The following is a 21,078-nucleotide window of genomic DNA, read 5'->3' as shown; positions in this document are numbered from 1 at the left end:
CGTGCGGAATTTCTCAGTTCTGAGAACATTGCATTATGAACCCATGATACCCGCGCATTGCATTACTCTACCGAGTTACAACCAAAACGTTCCTAGAACATTCTATGGCAATAAGAAAAAATACCCTGAAAACTAAAATATTATTCTAAATGTTATTTTTTTTTTACAAAACGAGTAGTAAGGTCACTTAATGTAAGCGATCTGTATCACTCGTAAACACATACAATTCCAGAAGAATCGTAAGGAAACTGCCGGCTTTAAAAAAAAAAGAAAATGATTATTGAAAAATGGGTTTATGGGGAATAGATTGGTTATACTTCGTCGTCCACAGTAGGGGTCTTGAGGAAGAGTAATAGGGAGGAAAAGTTGCCTATACTTTTTGATGCAACGTTCTATGTTTTCAGAGCGCTAGCCGGTTTAAAAACGAATGTAAATATTCAAAGTAGTTATCACGGAGAATCAAAACCGTTGCCTTTAAATTATATTTTTATCTATACTATTATATAAAGCTGAAGAGTTTGTTTGTTTGTTTGAACGCGCTAATCTCCGAAACTACCGGTCCAAACCGAAAAATTCTTTTTGTGTTGGATAGCCATTTGTTTGTGGAGAGCTCAAAGTCATATATCATCACGCTATGACCAATAGGAGCGGAGCAGTAATGGCTAATCTCAGGAACTACCAGTCCAAACTGAAAAATTCTTTTTGTGTGGAATAGTCCTTTGTTTGTGGAGAGCTCAAAGTCATATATCATCACGCTATGACCAATAGGAGCGGAGCAGTAATGGCTAATGTCAGGAACTACCGATTCGAACTGAAAAATTCTTTTTGTGTTGAATAGTCCTTTGTTCGTGGAGTGCTATAGACTATATATCATCACGCTATATTCAATAGGAGCGGAGCAGTAATGGATAATATCAGGAACTACCGATTCGAACTGAAAAAATATTTTTGTGTGGAATAGTCCTTTGTTTGTGGAGAGCTCAAAGTCATATATCATCACGCTATGACCAATAGGAGCGGAGCAGTAATGGCTAATGTCAGGAACTACCGATTCGAACTGAAAAATTCTTTTTGTGTTGGATAGTCCTTTGTTCGTGGAGTGCTATAGGCTATATATCATCACGCTATACTCAATAGGAGCGGAGCAGTAATGGCTAATCTCAGGAACTACCGGTCCAAACTGAAAAATTCTTTTTGCGTTGGATAGCCTTTTATTCCTGGAGTGCTATAGGCTATATATCATCACGCTATACCCAATAGGAGCGGAGCAGTAATGGCTAATCTCAGGAACTACCGGTCCAAACTGAAAAAATCTTTTTGCGTTGGATAGCCCTTTGTTCGTGGAGTGCTATAGGCTATATATCATCACGCTATATTCAATAGGAGCGGAGCAGTAATGGATAATATCAGGAACTACCGATTCGAACTGAAAAAATATTTTTGTGTTGAATAGTCCTTTGTTTGTGGAGAGCTCAAAGTCATATATCATCACGCTATGACCAATAGGAGCGGAGCAGTAATGGCTAATGTCAGGAACTACCGATTCGAACTGAAAAATTCTTTTTGTGTTGAATAGTCCTTTGTTCGTGGAGTGCTATAGGCTATATATCATCACGCTATACCCAATAGGAGCGGAGCAGTAATGGCTAATCTCAGGGACTACCGGTCGACAAACTGAAAAATTCTTTTTGCGTTGGATAGCCCTTTGTTCGTGGACCGCTATAAGCTATATATCATCACGCTAAACCTAATAGGAGTGGAGCAGTAATGGCTAATCTCAGGAACTACCGGTCCAAACTGAAAAATTATTTTTGCGTTGGATAGCCCTATGTTCGTGGAGTGCTATAGGCTATATATTATCACGCTAAACCTAATAGGAGTGGAGCAGTAATGGCTAATCTCAGGAACTACCGGTCGAAACTGAAAAATTCTTTTTGCGTTGGATAGCCCTTTGTTCGTGGAGTGCTATAGGCTATATATCATCACGCTAAACCTAATAGAATTGGAGCAGTAATGGCTAATCTCAGGAACTACCGGTCCAAACTGAAAAATTCTTTTTGCGTTGGATAGCCCTTTGTTCGTGGAGTGCTATAGGCTATATATCATCACGCTATATTCAATAGGAGCGGAGCAGTAATGGATAATATCAGGAACTACCGATTCGAACTGAAAAATTCTTTTTGTGTTGAATAGTCCTTTGTTTGTGGAGAGCTCAAAGTCATATATCATCACTCTATGACCAATAGGAGCGGAGCAGTAATGGCTAATGTCAGGAACTACCGATTCGAACTGAAAAATTCTTTTTGTGTTGAATAGTCCTTTGTTCGTGGAGTGCTATAGGCTATGTATCATCACGCTATACCCAATAGGAGCGGAGCAGTAATGGCTAATCTCAGGAACTACCGGTCAAAACTGAAAAATTATTTTTGCGTTGGATAGCCCTTTGTTCCTGGAGTGCTATAGGCTATATATCATCACGCTATATTCAATAGGAGCGGAGCAGTAATGGATAATATCAGGAACTACCGATTCGAACTGAAAAAATCTTTTTGTGTTGAATAGTCCTTTGTTTGTGGAGAGCTCAAAGTCATATATCATCACGCTATGACCAATAGGAGCGGAGCAGTAATGGCTAATGTCAGGAACTACCGATTCGAAATGAAAAATTCTTTTTGTGTTGAATAGTCCTTTGTTCGTGGAGTGCTATAGGCTATATATCATCACGCTATACCCAATAGGAGCGGAGCAGTAATGGCTAATCTCAGGAACTACCGGTCAAAACTGAAAAATTATTTTTGCGATGGATAGCCCTTTGTTCCTGGAGTGCTATAGGCTATTATCATCACGCTATACCCAATAGGAGCGGAGCAGTAATGGCTAATCTCAGAAACTACCGGTCCAAACTGAAAAAATCTTTTTGCGTTGGATAGCCCTTTGTTCCTGGAGTGCTATAGGCTATATATCATCACGCTATGGCCAATAGGAGCGGAGCACTAATGAAACATGTTGCAAAAACGGGGAAAATTATTAGTTTTGAGAGCTTCCGTTGCCTGCGCTGCGTAAACGGTTAAAGTTATGCAACAATGATGTATGACGGGATTGTTCCTCTTAAAAAGTTATACTAAAATTTATTATAAAACAAAGTCCCCTGCTGAATTTGTCTGCCTGAACGTGTTAAACTCAAAAACTACCCAACGTATTAGGATAAAATTTGGTATGGAGACAGTTTGAGACCCTGGGAAGAGCACAAGCTTCCGGGAAAATATATAGCGTGACTATTATAACGGAAAACTTTAGCCTGAAAAACTTTATAACGCGGGCGGAGCCGCGGGCAAAAGCTAGACCAGTATATAACACACATAAATTATTTCCCGCGGAGCGCGAAATAGTGATGATGATGACAAAAGTGAAAATATAGTTGGTTAGGGGTGGCATTATCCAGATTTTGCCCCGCCTTCAAAAAATTCAAGATCCGGGGCTGCTCTCAGTCATCCCTAATTAAAAAAATTAACATTATTAAATATTCCATAAAAAAGAATCATAGAAATCGGTATAGAAACACCAAAGTTATACACGAAATACGCTAATAATAAGCCATCACGCGTGAATACTGAATCATGCTATATGCTTCCTTCGATTTCACCAGGATCCCATCATCAGACCCTGACCGGACAATCGGACCACCTGCATACCACCATACATTAAAAAAACATCCCGACAAATTGAGCACCTCCTCCATTTTTGAAGTACGAAATCCACGCGGGTGAAGCTGCGGGCGGAAGCTAGTGCGATATATTTTGCCAGAGAAACACCGTGACTCATACTACCTTAAACACCTCTATACATTTACAAGCGGAATGGGGGCAGTAACTAGTGTTTGTATAAATTACGAAGTGAATTTTTCTCTACGTTTTCCTTGACATGATGAAACCACTTGAAGTTATTCGTTACAACATTCGATAACTAGACAGTTGTCGCTTGGTTAAGTCACTCCTCGCTACTCGTGTTAAGATGCGAGTAATTAATAATTTTACGTTAGATTTTGCTAGTGACTGCGCTCGCTTGCATTGAGTTCCAGACTAAAGTACCAATGTGTACTTTTGTGGGATAAAATGTCGATCGAGAACGTGTTGATTGATGTGCTAAATTTAATCTTAATCCTTTTTGCGTTTCTGCGTTTCGTTCAAATATCGAAACACAACGTTAAAGATATTCATTTAGACAAAGTGGCTCCACCGCACTAGATGGTAAGTGGAGTAGCATCCAGATAGAGTACCTACAGATTGGTAAGATATTTGTCTTTACACAGGCCGGCATAATTGTGTCGACTGTCAAGAGGTAATCAGCAGCACTTACCGTCAGGTGCAATGAGATCGCTTTGCCGAGCCTTTACAGAAAAAAAGCACAAATATGCGGCCCCATTTGACTTGTGATATACACGTGCTGATACCAGAAGGTGAGACACCTACATGGGCTACTATAAGGCGGATGCTAACCACATATACGGTGGTCACTATTTGACTATTCTGGTGGAAACAAATAACCTACAACCAGAAACAGCTTGGAAACCTCACCAGCTTCACAGCCCAGTACATTATGAGGCAATTATATTCCCGCGCATATAAACATATAATTAATATGTTGCAAATGTCTTTCCGTTACACATAGGTATTGAGCAACGCTATTCATTTTCAACCTCTCTGATTCCTGAGGGCCTCGTAGTCGGTCGAGTGTGGCTAATGCGATTCTAATTATGCGACTTTGCGTCTAATTTATTATACTTTGTCACAACCCCATGACGAGACGAGCAAGCCACTCGTCTGATGGCGTCACGACTGCCCATAACAAGAATATCATCCAACCTGTAAATTACAAAACTCTGTGAAGAATACAATTTTAAGTAATGCAATTTTTTTGATTTAAATAAAATAATACATAGTAGTTAAATTATTTTTTGTAAAAATAAAGTCTTAGAGATAAAAATAACCTAGTACATAAGCCTAGTATATACAGAATTTATTTACGATAAATTTGTCGCTTAGATATGACTGCCTTTCAAACGTCACTGCGCTTGTCACTCTGTGACATCAGTCTCACAATTCTTAGTACGTACCCTGCTTACAATATCCTTCAAAACAATACCGAGCAATAATTTCAGACTGCTGCTTGGTACAGAAATAGACAAAGCAATTATATCCATTCAATTTCTCGCATTATGCATTCGAGAGTTTTACCGTACAAACAATAAATCAAAATGCATTTACATCCGTATTTTTTTCTAACGTAAATTTTAATACGCCATGTGGTTATCCTTCAATGCAGAAATGTCGAATCAAATCGGGCTTGCACACGAGCGATTTTATTAAACATATTTTAGAATGTCCACTACTATTAGTCGCAACATACAAGTCAAATATCAAATGATTTATAGTAAAATATTTTATAAAACAGTTACTTGAACAATGAACAAATCTGAAAATTCAAGAATGCTATCTAAATTTATTTTTTTGTGTTCTAACCCAGTAAAGCCTGGCTTTTAGTATGGAAACTTGCTTTCCAGTACTTAATCGACTATTTAAATTATTTAAATTACACATTTGTCATATCTATCGGTTTTCGAAGCGTGTGGCCACCATGCCGTTTTACCCGCGTAGAGAAACTATCAAACGCGATAGGTGCCTCATGAACGCAATAGAAGTCGCACGTATGCTCCAACTATTGCACGAGTTATAGTTATAGTTGAACTTATTGCTTTACTGTCATGTAACCTTGGTTTTAGTTGGCACTGCACATTGTATTATTTGCCTTATAATAGAAATTTAATGAACATAGCGTCATTATTGTGAACAGGAATGTCACCTCGTGTCGGTTCAAGGAACGAATTAATGATGTTTTGTTGTATATATGAAGCAAGAATTGGGACCAAACGATACCCGCTTATAATATAGTAGGTAACTTTTACACATTGACGCATTTGCGTAAAAGACTTCGCGGAAAAGTCACTCGCTTTTTAATATTTATATAATATTAAGTAGGCTACTAATACCGAAACTCATCAACCTTTGATTAATCGATAGTTGCTTTAACTAAATTGCTTTGTAATTCTAATGTTCGAGTTTCTGTTACTGTTTTGCAGACGCCTGCATTCAGGCAAGAGATAAGATTTTTTTAATAAGAATCCTCCGGCAATAATGTTTGTTATATTTATTACAAGGGAAGACATAAATTTACAAAACTATCTATCGCAACTCCGATAGTGTCGCGTTGTCCTTAAACCATCCATTATCGACAAATGGAGCTGTTAGAAAGCAATGACGCAACACATTGTGTGATATCGATACTCGATGATTTATGACTTTAGTAAATGTCAAATTATGTGTGGTTTGGAAACTTGATTATATATTGTGTGGAATTTTAAATATTAAGCAAAATATAATACTTGAATCAGCATATAAATAATTTATGTTAAAATATGGTTAAATATGGTTGAAATCGAATAAACATATTATTAAACAAGGAGTATAATATTATACTTCCGGGCCGGAGTGTGCGCCAAAAGTAACAATAAGTCCACTCCTTACATGAGAAACAAATAGCTGGTGAAATATGGGTCTCTCCCTGTCTGCCCCTAAGAAGTGTAAAAGGCGTAATGTTTGATATTTCATAGCAAAGAAATAAAGTACTTTAAAACAGCAATTAAATATGATAAAGAGTTAACTCACGATCCACGCATACAGCCCTTGAACTTATCAGCGAAAGCAATTGGATGCCAACATCTCACAAGTCGTTACATGCTCATTAAACACCTACCTATTAAACTCACGCCTTTGTCCATGAAGGGTAGACTGACATGTTATTAGTGCACTTGTTAAGACGGTGCCTTCTGGAAAACGGCGCGCTAATCGTTTTTTTTTAAACTCTCTATTACAAATTTATGTAACCGTATTATTAGAAGTTTTATATTTCTCATTTTTAATAAATATAGAAAAAGAATTACATAATTTTTCTAGAATATGTTCTCTTTACTTGGTTGTTTAAATTTTTTTATACTGTGTTTTTTTTTAACATATTTTTAGTAATTTTATAATAAAAAGTCACTAAAATTGTTGATTCCTTCCCCTTCTGGAGTACACATCATTTTAATTTGCAACCAACACTATAAGATAAACAATTTGATAAGGAACATTTTATGTAATGTATATGTTATGTGGATTCATTAAATAAATTATTCCCGAACCTTTGCATATTCTCGCCCGTAACTTGTGCGCCGTAAACTTATGGAACAAATGCCAACACCGTTTGCTCACAGAGGGCCTTAACTAAGTTAAACCCCATCCCATGTGATAGCCTGTCACGCCATTAGACACAATAACATCTTTTGAAAAATACACAGATTTAAATGGATAGGAATCAAACCCAGAATCTGATACATTGTCTAGGCTAACAAAAAATTTAAAATATTTATAAAAATTATCCGTCTTACGTTGCGTCATCTACATTATTTGGATCCTATGAAAGCTATTCTACAGAATGAGACTGAAATCGTAGTTCTAGATCTCAACCACAGCCGCGTGTGCAAGGTGCCTTACCGGCGCGGAAGTGGTCACACAAAACGCTTGCGATTTGATCGAATAATTATCGATATTACGTCTCACGTCCTGCGCAACTAATTTCACGGCACACATGAATTAAACTGTACGTGTCATGTTAGTATTTATCTATCTTTTAATCTAAGGATTGATTAAATATCTCTACTCGAGACTGAGTGAAATGTTAATGTTTCTCGTTAACTTATCTAGTTAGAAATACCTACCGGTCATTTAATAACATGTTAATAATTATTTATACCTATTATTAAAAATAAAACGACCAATAGTATGTCATTTAGGGTTAGTTTTTCAATGAAACCTACCACTTTTTCTTATTTTGTCACCTTTAAGGTGGTCCAAGCCACACACAGTAAAACAAATACGTTCCAGCAAATGTAATAAAAAGTTTACTCAGCTCTTAAAGTAGACCCTACGTTAACCTAAAGGGAGAAACCCACACATAGTTATTAAAATATTCCATAAACCACATAGACATAAAATCAGGCCAAGTAATACACAAGCAAAAGTTACCTTCCAAGAAATATGGCAATGCACAAACACAACAAACGTCGAAGTAAGAAAAAACCGACTTCATACGAATGTTGCAAGCGAAGGCCTCGCAGATAATTATGGTGTTAGAGCAGCGTTTGCGATATTTACTCGTTAGTACAGAGGTTACTGGCAACGCAATTATATTTTATAGGTCAGCAAACTAGCAAAATTTTCGCACACACTCATGCTTTTTATACCCGAAGTGGAGGCAGAAGCACAACTAGCGCGGACACTTCATCCCACGATATATTATGGTGCAAGCCTATAAGGTGCCTGCCTACCATATTTAGGACAGACTGATACTGAGCAGAAAAGTCCAACAGCACTTAACCTGAACCGGGGATCAAACCCGAGGTATCAACACGGCAGTCGCACCGGAATAAAATTACGTCATCAGCAACCCAAGTTAACTCGGCTTATTTTTTTTAAGATATGTACACGGTAACGTTACTCCACAGTACTCGATGGTAAACGGCATCCAGATAGCGTCTCGACTGACGAGAGATGATTATCTTTCGCTATAATTGTTCCGGCCTGTTCGATACCGGATATATACAGCCTGATCCTAGAACGCGACAAACCTACGTGAGTCGCTATGGTGTTTTACCCCTCGTGTACGACGGATGGACCTTTTTTTTTTTTTTTTGGTTTCGCGGAGAAAGTCCCTTATTACTACCGCCCAGCCTTCGTGGGGGGCGACTGAGCGGTTATGCTGGGGTAACCGTGCCTTACGGCCCGGCGTTGAGCCGCCCGGATTTGATGGTGACCTTCGAGCGACCGCCGGACCGAGTCCCTAACCCCATATACAACTTAAACCTATGCACGGCCTACCAGCTAAAACTCCGCGGTGGCCCTCTTCGGCGCATTAGGGACGGCTGCGGGCTTCCTCTGACGTTGAAGTGTCTAATCTGCGACCGCAGCAGCCCCTGCGCGGTGCCGCCTTGCGGCCCGTCTCCTATGGGGGGGCTCAGAAGCCCCCGCGCACCGAAGGACGCCCTCGGCGTCTACGGCAGCGTGAGGCCAACTACACACACTGCCGTCCAACTCGGGGGTTAACCGACAAATGTGCAAAGATGCACAGAAATGCACTAGGGCGGACAGCCCCCTGCTACCCGCCGACGACCCCCTTCGTGGCCCCTATTAGTCGCCTCTTACGACAGGCAGGGGATACCGTGGTGGAATTCTCCAAACGCCCCCATTCCACAGGGCGGACGACGGATGGACCTGCTATCCGGATCGATTAAAAATCCTATTACCAGGAACGACGCGCAAACGTTTAGGTTAGTCACTTGATAGATCCGATTATAAACACAATATAATATTACAGGAATCATGGAATTGTTAAGGATTTAATATAGGTTTATTACTCATACTTCTGAACTATCTATCTACCGCTTGCAGTTTGTTGGGGTTTCAAGGCGTTATTATAAGGGGGGTCATTACTAACAATTAAAAAATGTAGCATCAAAGAAGCAAACAGCACTTAACTGTTTACGGATAATCCTGCATCTACCGTGATTTAATTATCCCTTACGAACAAAAAAGAGTTTGGTATCATTTAAAAAATTAAAACGAATAGTCCTAATCCTACACCATACCATTATGAAACTGATAGCTGGTTTAGTAAAGTTAGCAACTATCACTTCTTTCTCGGCATCAAGTCAACAACGTATGCGCGGTATCTAATATCGTGGAATTCAGTCACGAAATGCTCTGAATCCCACCCAAACACAAACATTTGTAGAATAAACCAGTTTTCACATATAAATGTCACTATAACGAAGATGTTAGAATGTCGAATCGTGCGTCCTATTCACGAATCAATACATGAGCTACGATCTATCTCTGAATAGGATAAAATCCGGTTCTACAGTACCTAAGAACTGACGTACTATATAGTTGCCGCTCTGCTGTTGCACTATTTTTGTATCATTGATTAATTTAAGGCATGAACAATATACGTACAATAGTTTAAAGATAATTAATTAAATAATCCCTAATAACCGGTGGCTTGGGTCTTGGACCATCGGAGGGTGATTTTCTGAAAAGATATTTTTATATGTGTACATACAAATGTAAAAAATAACGTTCTAAATTTAGATTAATAATTATAATATGATGCATATAAAGTGTACGAAGTTTATATATCACCTATTATTTCTAGTAGACACTCCATTTACGAAGACGGGGACGAAGTTCTGTTAAAACTTAGAATGTACAAAATATCTAGAAACTACATGCGTACCAAGCTTAATAATACACGAAATCTACGGCGTCTATCCGCCTAACCAGTAATCAGTCCAATTTTCGTTGCATCACGAGAAATGTCAAGAAATCAATGCAGCTCGGGGCCATGGGTGTCATTACGTCGGCCGGTCGCCAGTCGCTGATCGATTGCCGGCAGCCGACAGCGATGATAGGGAAATAGTTAATAGTCTCTTGCGACATTATGGAGATAATCTACAGTTCATTATGTTGCAAATTATGATTCGTTATGAAGGAGATTGGGCCGGTAAGACGAGTACAAGTAAGTTTTGAGCCAGTCGCATCCACATTCCACTCGCGATGTTTACAAAGTTATCACCATCAGTTACAAGATATCGACTGCTGAACTTTATAAATATTTTCAGACCATGCTGTTAAAACTGGTCTGAATCCAGCAATTATCCTTTCAATACAACTAAAGAAAAAATTATACAAAGAATATATTTTAATATACTTTTGTTTGTGGGACCACGATTTACACTGCCACGGTTTCTCAAGAATGGGTAGAAGTTAGGCAGGCAACTTTTTATAAAAATGGCCAAATCCCTTAGACAAATAATACCTGTAGATACATGAAATATGAGCATCCTACAGCAGAACAGCATTAGGGCAATTAGAAGAAGTACTTAAAAAAATACTGTGCAGGGAAATTCATTCCCAACCTTGATCATCAACTTAATTCATCATTCATTCATCGTGGTATGTGTTCAAGTTCGAGTGAGCGGCCAGGAAGATGGTCGAGTAATGTCAAGGCAGAAGTCTCAAACATTTTCTCGTTTACTTGACATTTGTGTGAACGAGTGAACTTGTGCGGGTTATTCGGCCCTTTCACGAGGTTTATATGCCGTACAATAAGATCAGTAGTATACGAACTACTAAACTATAGTCATCAAGTATACATCAAAAAGGTTATTAATCACTTTTGTTTTACTACACCTTATTTTCATATTTTTACTAACTTTTGCTCACAGCTTCGGTCTTGTGAATGAGTTTTCGCGGAATAAAAATTAGCCAATGTCCTTCCTAGGGTCCAAACTATCTCCATAACAAACATCGAAATCAATTCGTTAATTTTTGAATTTTTCATAATTAGACACACAGACAGACGTGACAGAGGACTTTGTTTTATAATATGTAACGATTACTGTTGAAACAAGACCCCAAAAACATCAGAATCTAGTTTTTGTTACATTCACAAGCATTATCTCTCTCGCGGCCATCAGAAACAAACTAAAACCCACAACAATCACCTTAATTAGCGGAATATCTTGTTACGAAGACCGAAAATAAAGGTTGAAGCACATCAAAGCGAAACTGCTTACACTGAAGAGAATTTGAATTTTAAAATTATAATAAACTTCTCCTATGTGTGTTTTCACGATACAAAGAATTAATATCATCCATAGTACCCCACGTAAGTGTGTCGCGTTCCGTGATTAACCTGTGTATACCCGATTTCAAACAAGCCGGCATAATTGGTTCGACTGGCGAGGGGTTTCTCTCGTCATTGGATACTATCGGGACTCTACTTACTATCACGTGTAGAATACTTTGCCATGCCAGTTTCACAAAAAGAACTACATGAAGATCTCTTTGACTTGGCAAAGAAACCGTTGACCCTCGCTAACAATCAGCGGATTGTTATAAAAAGGAAGCTATTCATTTCCAATAATTATGCTGACGGGTTTAGATGGCTTTGGTTAGATGCACGTTGCTTCTAAGAGGTTGGTCTAGGAATCATTAGGAAAATCTATGTTCAGTATTAATCTTCCAAAAACTGAAGATGATACTAACGGCATTTTCCTAGTGGTTGGACTCAGCTTATCGACAAAATTAAACGACAAAATGCGATGAATATATGTATAAGCAAACCGTAAACTCGACAGCTACTATATAGTATGAATAATTTGTTGCATAAGTATAATACATATGTTTTATTGACACGATTGTCTTTATTACTTAAAGCATTATTGAATTTATTCACCGCGCGTGTTTTTAGTACCTAGATAACATTATTTTAAATATTATGAAAAATTTATAAAAAAACTATAATATTTATGTTTATATGTATATTAGGTCGTATTTACTAAACAACATTACACATACATGTTTTTTTTCTGTGTATCGGACCCCGCAGTTAACAACGGAAAAAAAATGCGAATGGGATACAGAATCCCCGGCTTAATGACTGTAAGAACCTGGAGGAAAAGGGGATACCTGGGGAAGGAAGTATAGGGGAAGTAGAAGGAGCCTTCCTAGGCTGGGAGGTAGAGAGAAGTCCTTATAGGTTTCAATTGAATTGGCAACCATGAGGTATACACCCTTAACTGTGTGTTTAGGGCCGCAACAAATGTCACTCCGTGTATGGGCATGAATTCGGTGTGGAGTCGAGTGTTATGTGACGTCCAAAATGGCCATCGCGAATAGACAGAACATTTCCAATCGACATCATATTTTGAGTGATGGTCTTCATGTATTAATAACAGTAAGCAACAAGCTTTTTTTAAGTCATATGAGTACACAACGTTTTGAGTCAATGTACCTTAGTGTATACAAAGCTTTACAAAGTTTATTGACATAAGAGAAACATTACATAAAAACATATTTCTGGTTATAAATAAAAAATGTAAATATGCAATAATGACGTTTGAAGGAAAGAGTGGACGAAGACATTTAGTCGGAATGTTGTTGATAATCAAGTTATTAATTTAACTCTGTTTTTAATATTAAATGTCAATGTGGTATTTATTAACATAAATATCACTTTACATGGTTATTTTTCACAAAGTAAATCGCTGGTAAACAACGTCGGAAAATAAACGCCTTTCTATATCGACAGTTGAATGGCTAATTGACTTTAACGACATTTTTTGCGACATTCAGTTTCATCATCATTTCAGTCGGGAATCGTCCACTGCTGGACATAGGCCTACCCCATTGAGCGCCACAGGGACCTGTTCTGGACCGCCCTCATCCGTCGGACTCCGGCGACCCTCACCAGGTCGTCCGTCCTTCTCGTAAGGGGCCTGCCTACGCTACGTCTTCCGGTTCGTGGTCGTCACTCCAGAACTTTTCCCAACGGCCATCAGTTCTACGAGCTATGTGTCCTACCCACTGCCACATGAGTTTCGCAACTCTAAGGGCTATGTCGGTTACTTTGGTGTCCTACGGATCATATGTTTCATACATATTTAATATCAGCACTTTTTTCTATGTTTTTTTTAACTTAGTTAAAATTCTACGAAAAGAATGATTTCTTATGTTTACGCGAATGTCAGACATTGAAATAAAAACTAAAAACTATTTAAACGGATTTTATCGCGGTTTTTTATATTATTATTTTCTCCCGACGTTTCGAAGACTTTGCAGCCTTCATGGTCACGGGGGGGACTGACCGGCTGCCGGTTAAAAGACCGGCTGCCAGACCTCAAGACACTGTGAGCTCATTCTGCGTAGATCGGATCGTCAATAGATAAAAATTTTAAAAAGTTGTATATTTGAAAAATGTAGGTAGATATTGTAACTTTGACTTTACGGATGAACAACACCTCAGTCCCCCCCCGTGACCATGAAGGCTGCAAAGTCTTCGAAACGTCGGGAGAAAATAATAATATAAAAAACCGCGATAAAATCCGTTTAAATAGTTCTTCGAAAAGAAATTTCGCTTATGACAATTAGCCTTTCAACCGTCGATATATATTTCTTTTATTTATGCAAGCACGGCAAAGTGACCCCCTGCACCTGATAGTAAGTGGAGTGGGGTCCAATAGAATGTCGACTAACGAGAGATGATTACCCCTCGGCAGTCGACACAATTATGCCGGGCAACCGGATATACACAGGCTGATCCCGGAACGCGACACACTTCTGTAGGCCATTATGAGGGGTTTTAACACTGTGTGTACGGTGGTCGCTATGCGGACGAATATAAAAAATATTCTACCACCAGGAATGCCTTCATGACTATTTAAACCGAATTATCCAGTAAAACTTTGTTATGGTAAATACATGAAATCACTGTATTGTGCCCATATCCTGGGACTTTTTAGTTTTATAACCACACTGAATACAACAACCGTAGTAACATACCAGTAATGCCATAATAAGAAGTTATTCCTAAATGGACCTCGGCTTAAAATAGATGGCTAATATCTTATTAATAGAAGTTAGGATCCTCCGAAATGTTATTAACATGATGCTTGATCCAACTTAATCAAACTAATAAAATGACTATGAGCTTGGTGTACCACAAACATTATCTTTTCCGTAGTAAATATCTCCCACACTAGTTCCCAACGCATTCTCTTCACGCATCTTAGATATCACAAAATTACATAAAATCATGTTAACAATTATGGGACTTAGCCCAATTGTTATAGGACTGCATTCCGTGTTTGATATGGCTGCGATTGTTCATAACACAGTTCTTTTCAGTATAGCTTTAAGATTAGGTACATTTTGATATTTACTAAGTATGACTGATCATTTCATACTTTTAAAAACACAATATTGTTTACTTTAGTGTGTTCCTCCTTCAAATTGCTCATGCTGGAAAGATTGTTTTTTGCAGCGTTTTTTTTTTCAAATTTAGGCAATACACAGACTGTGAACTTGTTACCGAGAAGAATTTAAAGTTATAAAAGTGACGATTCTTTGAGCAACTCCAACGAACGTTGACACTGCTTCTATACCGAGCCGAACTAGACTATTTTCAATAATCATTCGATTATTTTGATATTATTACTTGAAGCTTGTTTCCGAATCCGAATTCCCGCTGCGACACGAACAGTGAAGTTAGATATGAATCAACGTAGGGAATCATCAGATAATCTCACGACTTCGATATGAATCAACATTATAAGTCACAACACAAAAGTGTCAAGCTAGCTCTATATTCGGCTCTACATTTCAACTTGTATATTTCACGGCACTTTCACTAACGCAAGCACCGTTTCCATACTAACTTTCCTTTTGACTACCTTCGATATTCGGATGTGCTTGGTCTGCACTATACCAAAGTCATGTAAAGAAAGATCTGCAAACGTTTCAAGGAACTCTATTGTATTTGATTTTTGACGGATGTGTATGATACAAATTATTTATTTGAAAAATTTGATCGTACATTTGCATTTCAATTTTTTGTACTAATATAGAAAATTGACAGTAAACAATATGCAAATAATGTAATAGAATTGTGTAAACAATAAATAATATTCTTAGGTAATCAAACCAGTGCTGGGTAATAATCAAATCAAACATACAATATAAATAATTATCGTTCAAAAACTGATAATATTGTTCAGTTATTCAAACCGATTTGCTCAGTACTGTATACATCAGAGCTATGGACGCCAGGCGGCCTGTCGTTAAAACTAAATCAAATCGAATCTGCAATATATTTAGAATAACTTCACATTAAAGCATGATAATAGCAGCGTGAAGAAGATAGATTTTAACACAGAGCCTATACTTTATTATTACACATATAATTGTCTATATAAATGCGCTTTCTTATAGATAGATTATAAGCACTACTATCGCCTATGGGCACCATCATTATGAATGACTCGTCATCACGCTGATGTATGAATACGACCTGGTTATGAAACTGTCGTAGGAAATACAGACAGATCTCGCATTGATTAAAACAGTTACCTCACACGTGCCCTTATTAGGAGTGACGAGGGCTTTCACAGTTCGCTAAGTACCTACACGATCGAGTTACTAGTGTGAAGGAATGCAATGCGCTAATTCCAGAAGCCTAAGGGTATATGCGCTCCACTTATGAATTTTTTTTTTTATAGTAAAATTTTTGATCAACGCTCTCTGCATTTGTATTTTTATATAAAAGTACAAAGTACATCACATATACTATGGTAGAACCGTGACACCTAGTTTTAAAAAAACATTTGCACCCTATTAATATTCACACCTTCTCTGATAGACTTTACATTCAGAAAGACAATGTCAAATATTAACACTTTTCAACTTTCAGTTTCAACTCTGTAATTCCCTTAAAGTATCCATACTTTGATTATGAAAATAGATATTGCTGGAAAAATTTTCACGCAGGTTAAACCGCGAGCCAAATTATAGTTAAAGCAATATGTGAGGTAATAAATAATGCATAAAATATAGGTTTAAAATTAAATATTTTAACATATATGTAAGCGCATAATAATTCAACCTAATTACGGCCGACATCCGTCGGTTACATTCATGATTCAAGTGATTTTGCCTCCATTTCCTCTGCAAGTGTTTAATTACTTACCTATGAATGCTAGACGGAAAATGTAGTACCCATAATTACTGGACATTATGAGATATAATATCTACAAAACAGCACCGTGCAGTGATACACTGAACTTTATTGTTCAAAGTGCTGGTTTTATTGATTATAAGCAGTAGAGGCGTTTACCATCAGCTGAGCGGCTAGCTCGCCTCGACAAACGGTGATTAAAGATCGAACTAACACTCCATATGAATTCATTGTATCAGAAATTACAAAGAAAGAGCTCGATATTCAACTCCAAATAATATGTGAGATCTCTCAATAGCAGAATCGAACCAGCGACTCAGTCACTCAGCCCATGAGATATTTCATGTCCATTGTGACAAATCTAAAAACCATTAAAAAGTAAACTAAGTAATCAAAATCATCAAATTCCATAAAGCAGCTTCTGCGGCTATTTAAACACAGTTAAAGGTTAACTGCAATATTAGGCACTGGTTACTACAAATTATTTATTAACTATATACAAACATACCAGTGGTTTTGTCGAGCAAGCCGCTCGCATGATGATATGTGACGCGACTGCCCGTAATTGTTTTTGTAATATTTTGCACCGGTACCGAAAAGGCATGTACAAGGGATTACAAGCCATATTTGCAGATAACAACTATAAAATGTATTTGAGAGTTGTAGGTATCTGCTATCCTCGTAGGGGTACAGGCGTGAAGTTAAGTTAAAGGTCGAACGCATGACAATAATAAGCACGGTAATAATAACTCATTATACATAACTACGCTAATAGCCGACCTCAAAACATAGATGTAATCTATCATTTGCACTCTTAAGGTGTTGCTATTCATTATGTATTTATGGTGCAGTGGACAGTGACCCTCCAGTGCCAGTTCGAGATGCGACATAAATATTTGCATATCCATTTATATCAAAAATAATAAATGGCCTATCGTTTCATTAAATTCAATTCACATCATACATAATTTCATTGAATTGTAATGGTCTAGCGATAAAATCTAAGTTACTTTCATATTCATATTAGCAAGAAATCCACAAGTATTCGTTTTGTAGTGAATTGAACCTAGAACTACACGGTTCATTGCACAGATGCGCTGCTACTAAATCAATGTATAAGGAAAAAAGTCCCACATTAACACACATTAATAACTATTATTGCGTGCACTTATTTTTGACATGTGCATTTTTATTACCAGTTATTACGAACTGGAGTGGAAACCGAGCAAAAACCACAATCAATATACATAGTTTACGACTTCTGATTGACACGTACCTACTGAATAAATAGAACAGTTTAATTATAACCTCAAAATGTTCTTTTTTTTAGTAATCAGTTGATACTATCGTGTATGATTGATTGATTCTTGTTTGAGTACGAACGCTAGCATAGTAGCTTATTTCAACACTGCGATAACCTATACTTTTATGTATATTGCTATTTCGTCGCAGTTTTTGTGAGACATCTTGGTTTAGTGTCAAACTAAGTATGGGGGTTTTACACCCTGCATACCACAGTGTTACGCAGTAGTTTAAAAGCTTCTTGTTAACCATTCCATTTAAGTTTGTTAAGGTGGACAAAACCTTCAGTAAACCGCCCCTGTGACCATGAAGGCTATAAAATCTTCAAAACGTCGGGAGTAAAAATGAAACAAATAATCCCGTAAAAATTTGTTAAGTAGTTTGATTTCAATGTCAAACATTGGCGTAAAATAAGAAATCATAATACAGACTACAGTCCCTATTCAATTACATAGAAAATATAATACGTATATAGAAATGCGGAGTTTGTGAAGCTTTTTGTATTTGTAGATGCCTGAATGGTAATATAGTAGACTTGTATTATACTTTTGCATGTTAAATCGGTTACGAATGTAACATGCTTTAAATTTTATACGTTTAAAGGTTTAATGTACCTACTTCAAGCGCCAGATATACTTCCGAAGCATATCATACTTCCTATGCCTTATAAATCTCACGTTTTCAATGCATTCTGTACTTTCCAGTAGTAAATATAAAATATCATTTCAGATGTCGCTAACATGCGACTGTCCGATGTCGCAGCCGGGCCCGACGCTGGCGGCGACGTGCGGCGGCGGCGCATTCATGCTGTTTATGGGACTGCTAGAGGTATTCCTCAGGAGCCAGTGCGACCTCGAGGACCCGTGCGGAAGGGCGCAGGTATATGAGATGGTTACTGGTGGTAGGATGTTGGTATTCGTCCGCTAGTAACCACAATATGTTTAACATACCTTGTCATTTGCTATTCTAGTAGGTATGCGACGAAATATCGCCTTGCTAGGCCTTTTTTCTTTGCGTTTTTTCTGGTTTTTATAATCATCAGACATTAATCAGTAACTAAGTAACTTATGGTACTTAGTACAAAATTGACCGACCTCCTTAGCGTCCTTGTATACATTACATTCTTTTAATTAAACATCAACAACGGTATTGAAGCAAAAGCAATCACCTATTAAAATCTTGGAGCATTTTCCCGTAGGTAAACGAAGAAATTCAAAAGGATAATTGTGCAACAATCACACTGCACTTAACCCCTTTTATCCTATAAAAAATGATTACCAAATAACGTTTCAGGTCGACGTGGAGATCCTTGGGGGAGGCCTATGTTCAGCAGTGACTTCCTGTGGCTGAGATGATGATGATGATGATGAAATAACGTTTCAAATCCTCTGTAATTGTAGGTACTTTCTTCCCGCGTTAAAAAGACGTAGGCGGTGTCACGATCGGGGACAAAAGTCGTGCACGCTTTCTATTCACGATGACGTTTGCCGATTGGTAGATAATCACTTGATTGCTCGGAAGATTTAATTTTGTGAAGCATAGCCTGTGCTCTTCGAGAATTAACCACTTAAACCGCCAATACTTAATGCGAAATTTCAAAAATCCTTTATAAGGATTTATTTCTTAGACATTCATGGTTCAATCGTATTTTTTTCCCAGAATATTTGATTTGATATTTAATTCATTTAAAAACAAATAAAGACCTTTTTAGAGCGGCAATATCACGGAGAATCTTAAATTACTACGCTGCTTTCGTCATTTAGGAGCAATTCCTACACAATTTCTATGCGCAAATAAACAAAATCTTACTAAGCTAGCACAAACTTCTAAAATCTAGGACACAACATGGCATACACATTGCATAGCGGCAAATATGACATTTATAATCTATCGGTATTTTTTCTTAATTCCAGGCCCGTAGCAGCATGGACTCTGTGTACGACTTCATAGTGGTTGGAGGGGGGTCTGCGGGGTCCGTGGTGGCGGCCAGGCTCTCCGAGGTGCCTGAGTGGAGGGTGCTCTTGTTAGAAGCAGGTAAAGCATTATATGTCAATAAAGAATTTAGTGGAGTGTCTGGAGCATTAAAAACCGTAAAACCTCGGATTAGAGTTATAGTGAATGAATTAATACGATCGATGTGGGATATTGTTTTTTAAACTATAAATTGCAATGTTTACCCAAAATTTTTTGTGCACTCCATTTTTCATTGTTAAAAAATATTATAAAAATTAATGTTTGACGAAATATTTTCACTTTAAACAGTATTTTTTAATTATATGTTAAATCTTACCTGAGTAGACATATAGGAACATTTTTCAAAGATACCTGTGTATAAAAATAGCAGTAGGGTCTCGAACAGTAGAAAAACGTGGAAGGGAGAGCGGAGCGAAAGCTGCTATGTACAATGGAATTTCTCGGCCAGTTTAATTATAAATGAAACGTACTCTGTTGTGTACGTTTAAAAAAATAAGGTCATTAATTACGACTAATGAAAAGAAAAAAAAATATTGGTACAAAATCTGTTTATTTAAATATATTACACTGTTGTCTACATCAAATATTTTCTTCTACTTCATCTATCTGTATAATAAGTGAAGTATTGGAACAACTATTTCCGCTGCACTGTAAACATGCTACACTGCAGTATAAACCACTTTTCTGCATCCACACGCAGCTCCACATCCCTTTTTGTAATTACAAAATAACATTTGCAATAAATTATCCAGAGCAGGTAATTTTTTGGATGTTGCTTTTATGAAAGAATTAAACCTTAATGTATTTAAATCATGAGTTTTAGACGGAGCGCAATATAAACTCAAAATACATGCTACACCTGCTTGCAATATATTATTAGGGTCTTCATTGATATTTTTAAATACTTTTACTGAGTAGTGTAAAGTCAGAAGATATCGATGTCTTAGTGATATTAACGGCATTGGTAGATAAAGATCGTGAAATATATTTTCTAAAACCATCCCGAGGCAAAGTTCAACAGAAGATTTTTCATCGAAATGTTTAGAAAAATCATTACCAAATTGTAAAGAACATATTCTTTTTTTACATGCCTTTACGGGTTGTGATACTACTTCTGCGTTTTTCAATAAAGGAAAA

General features: G+C 37.4%; 1 protein-coding gene across 1 annotated transcript in view; it reads left to right on the top strand.

Moving 5' to 3' along the window:
* The window catches only part of LOC115442394 (glucose dehydrogenase [FAD, quinone]), a 40,414-nt gene that overhangs the window by 10,106 nt on the left and 9,230 nt on the right, over window positions 1-21,078 (top strand). Inside the window, exons 2-3 of the mRNA XM_030167425.2 lie at window positions 18,697-18,846; window positions 19,881-20,001. Coding sequence (XP_030023285.2) covers window positions 18,697-18,846; window positions 19,881-20,001 — 271 coding nt within the window. The remainder of the gene's footprint in view (window positions 1-18,696; window positions 18,847-19,880; window positions 20,002-21,078) is intronic.

The sequence above is a fragment of the Manduca sexta genome, chromosome 9 (genome assembly GCF_014839805.1).
Source record: "Manduca sexta isolate Smith_Timp_Sample1 chromosome 9, JHU_Msex_v1.0, whole genome shotgun sequence".
NCBI lineage: Eukaryota > Metazoa > Arthropoda > Insecta > Lepidoptera > Sphingidae > Manduca > Manduca sexta.
Note: the sequence above shows the minus strand (reverse complement) of the source record. Positions and strands in the feature narration are given on the sequence as shown.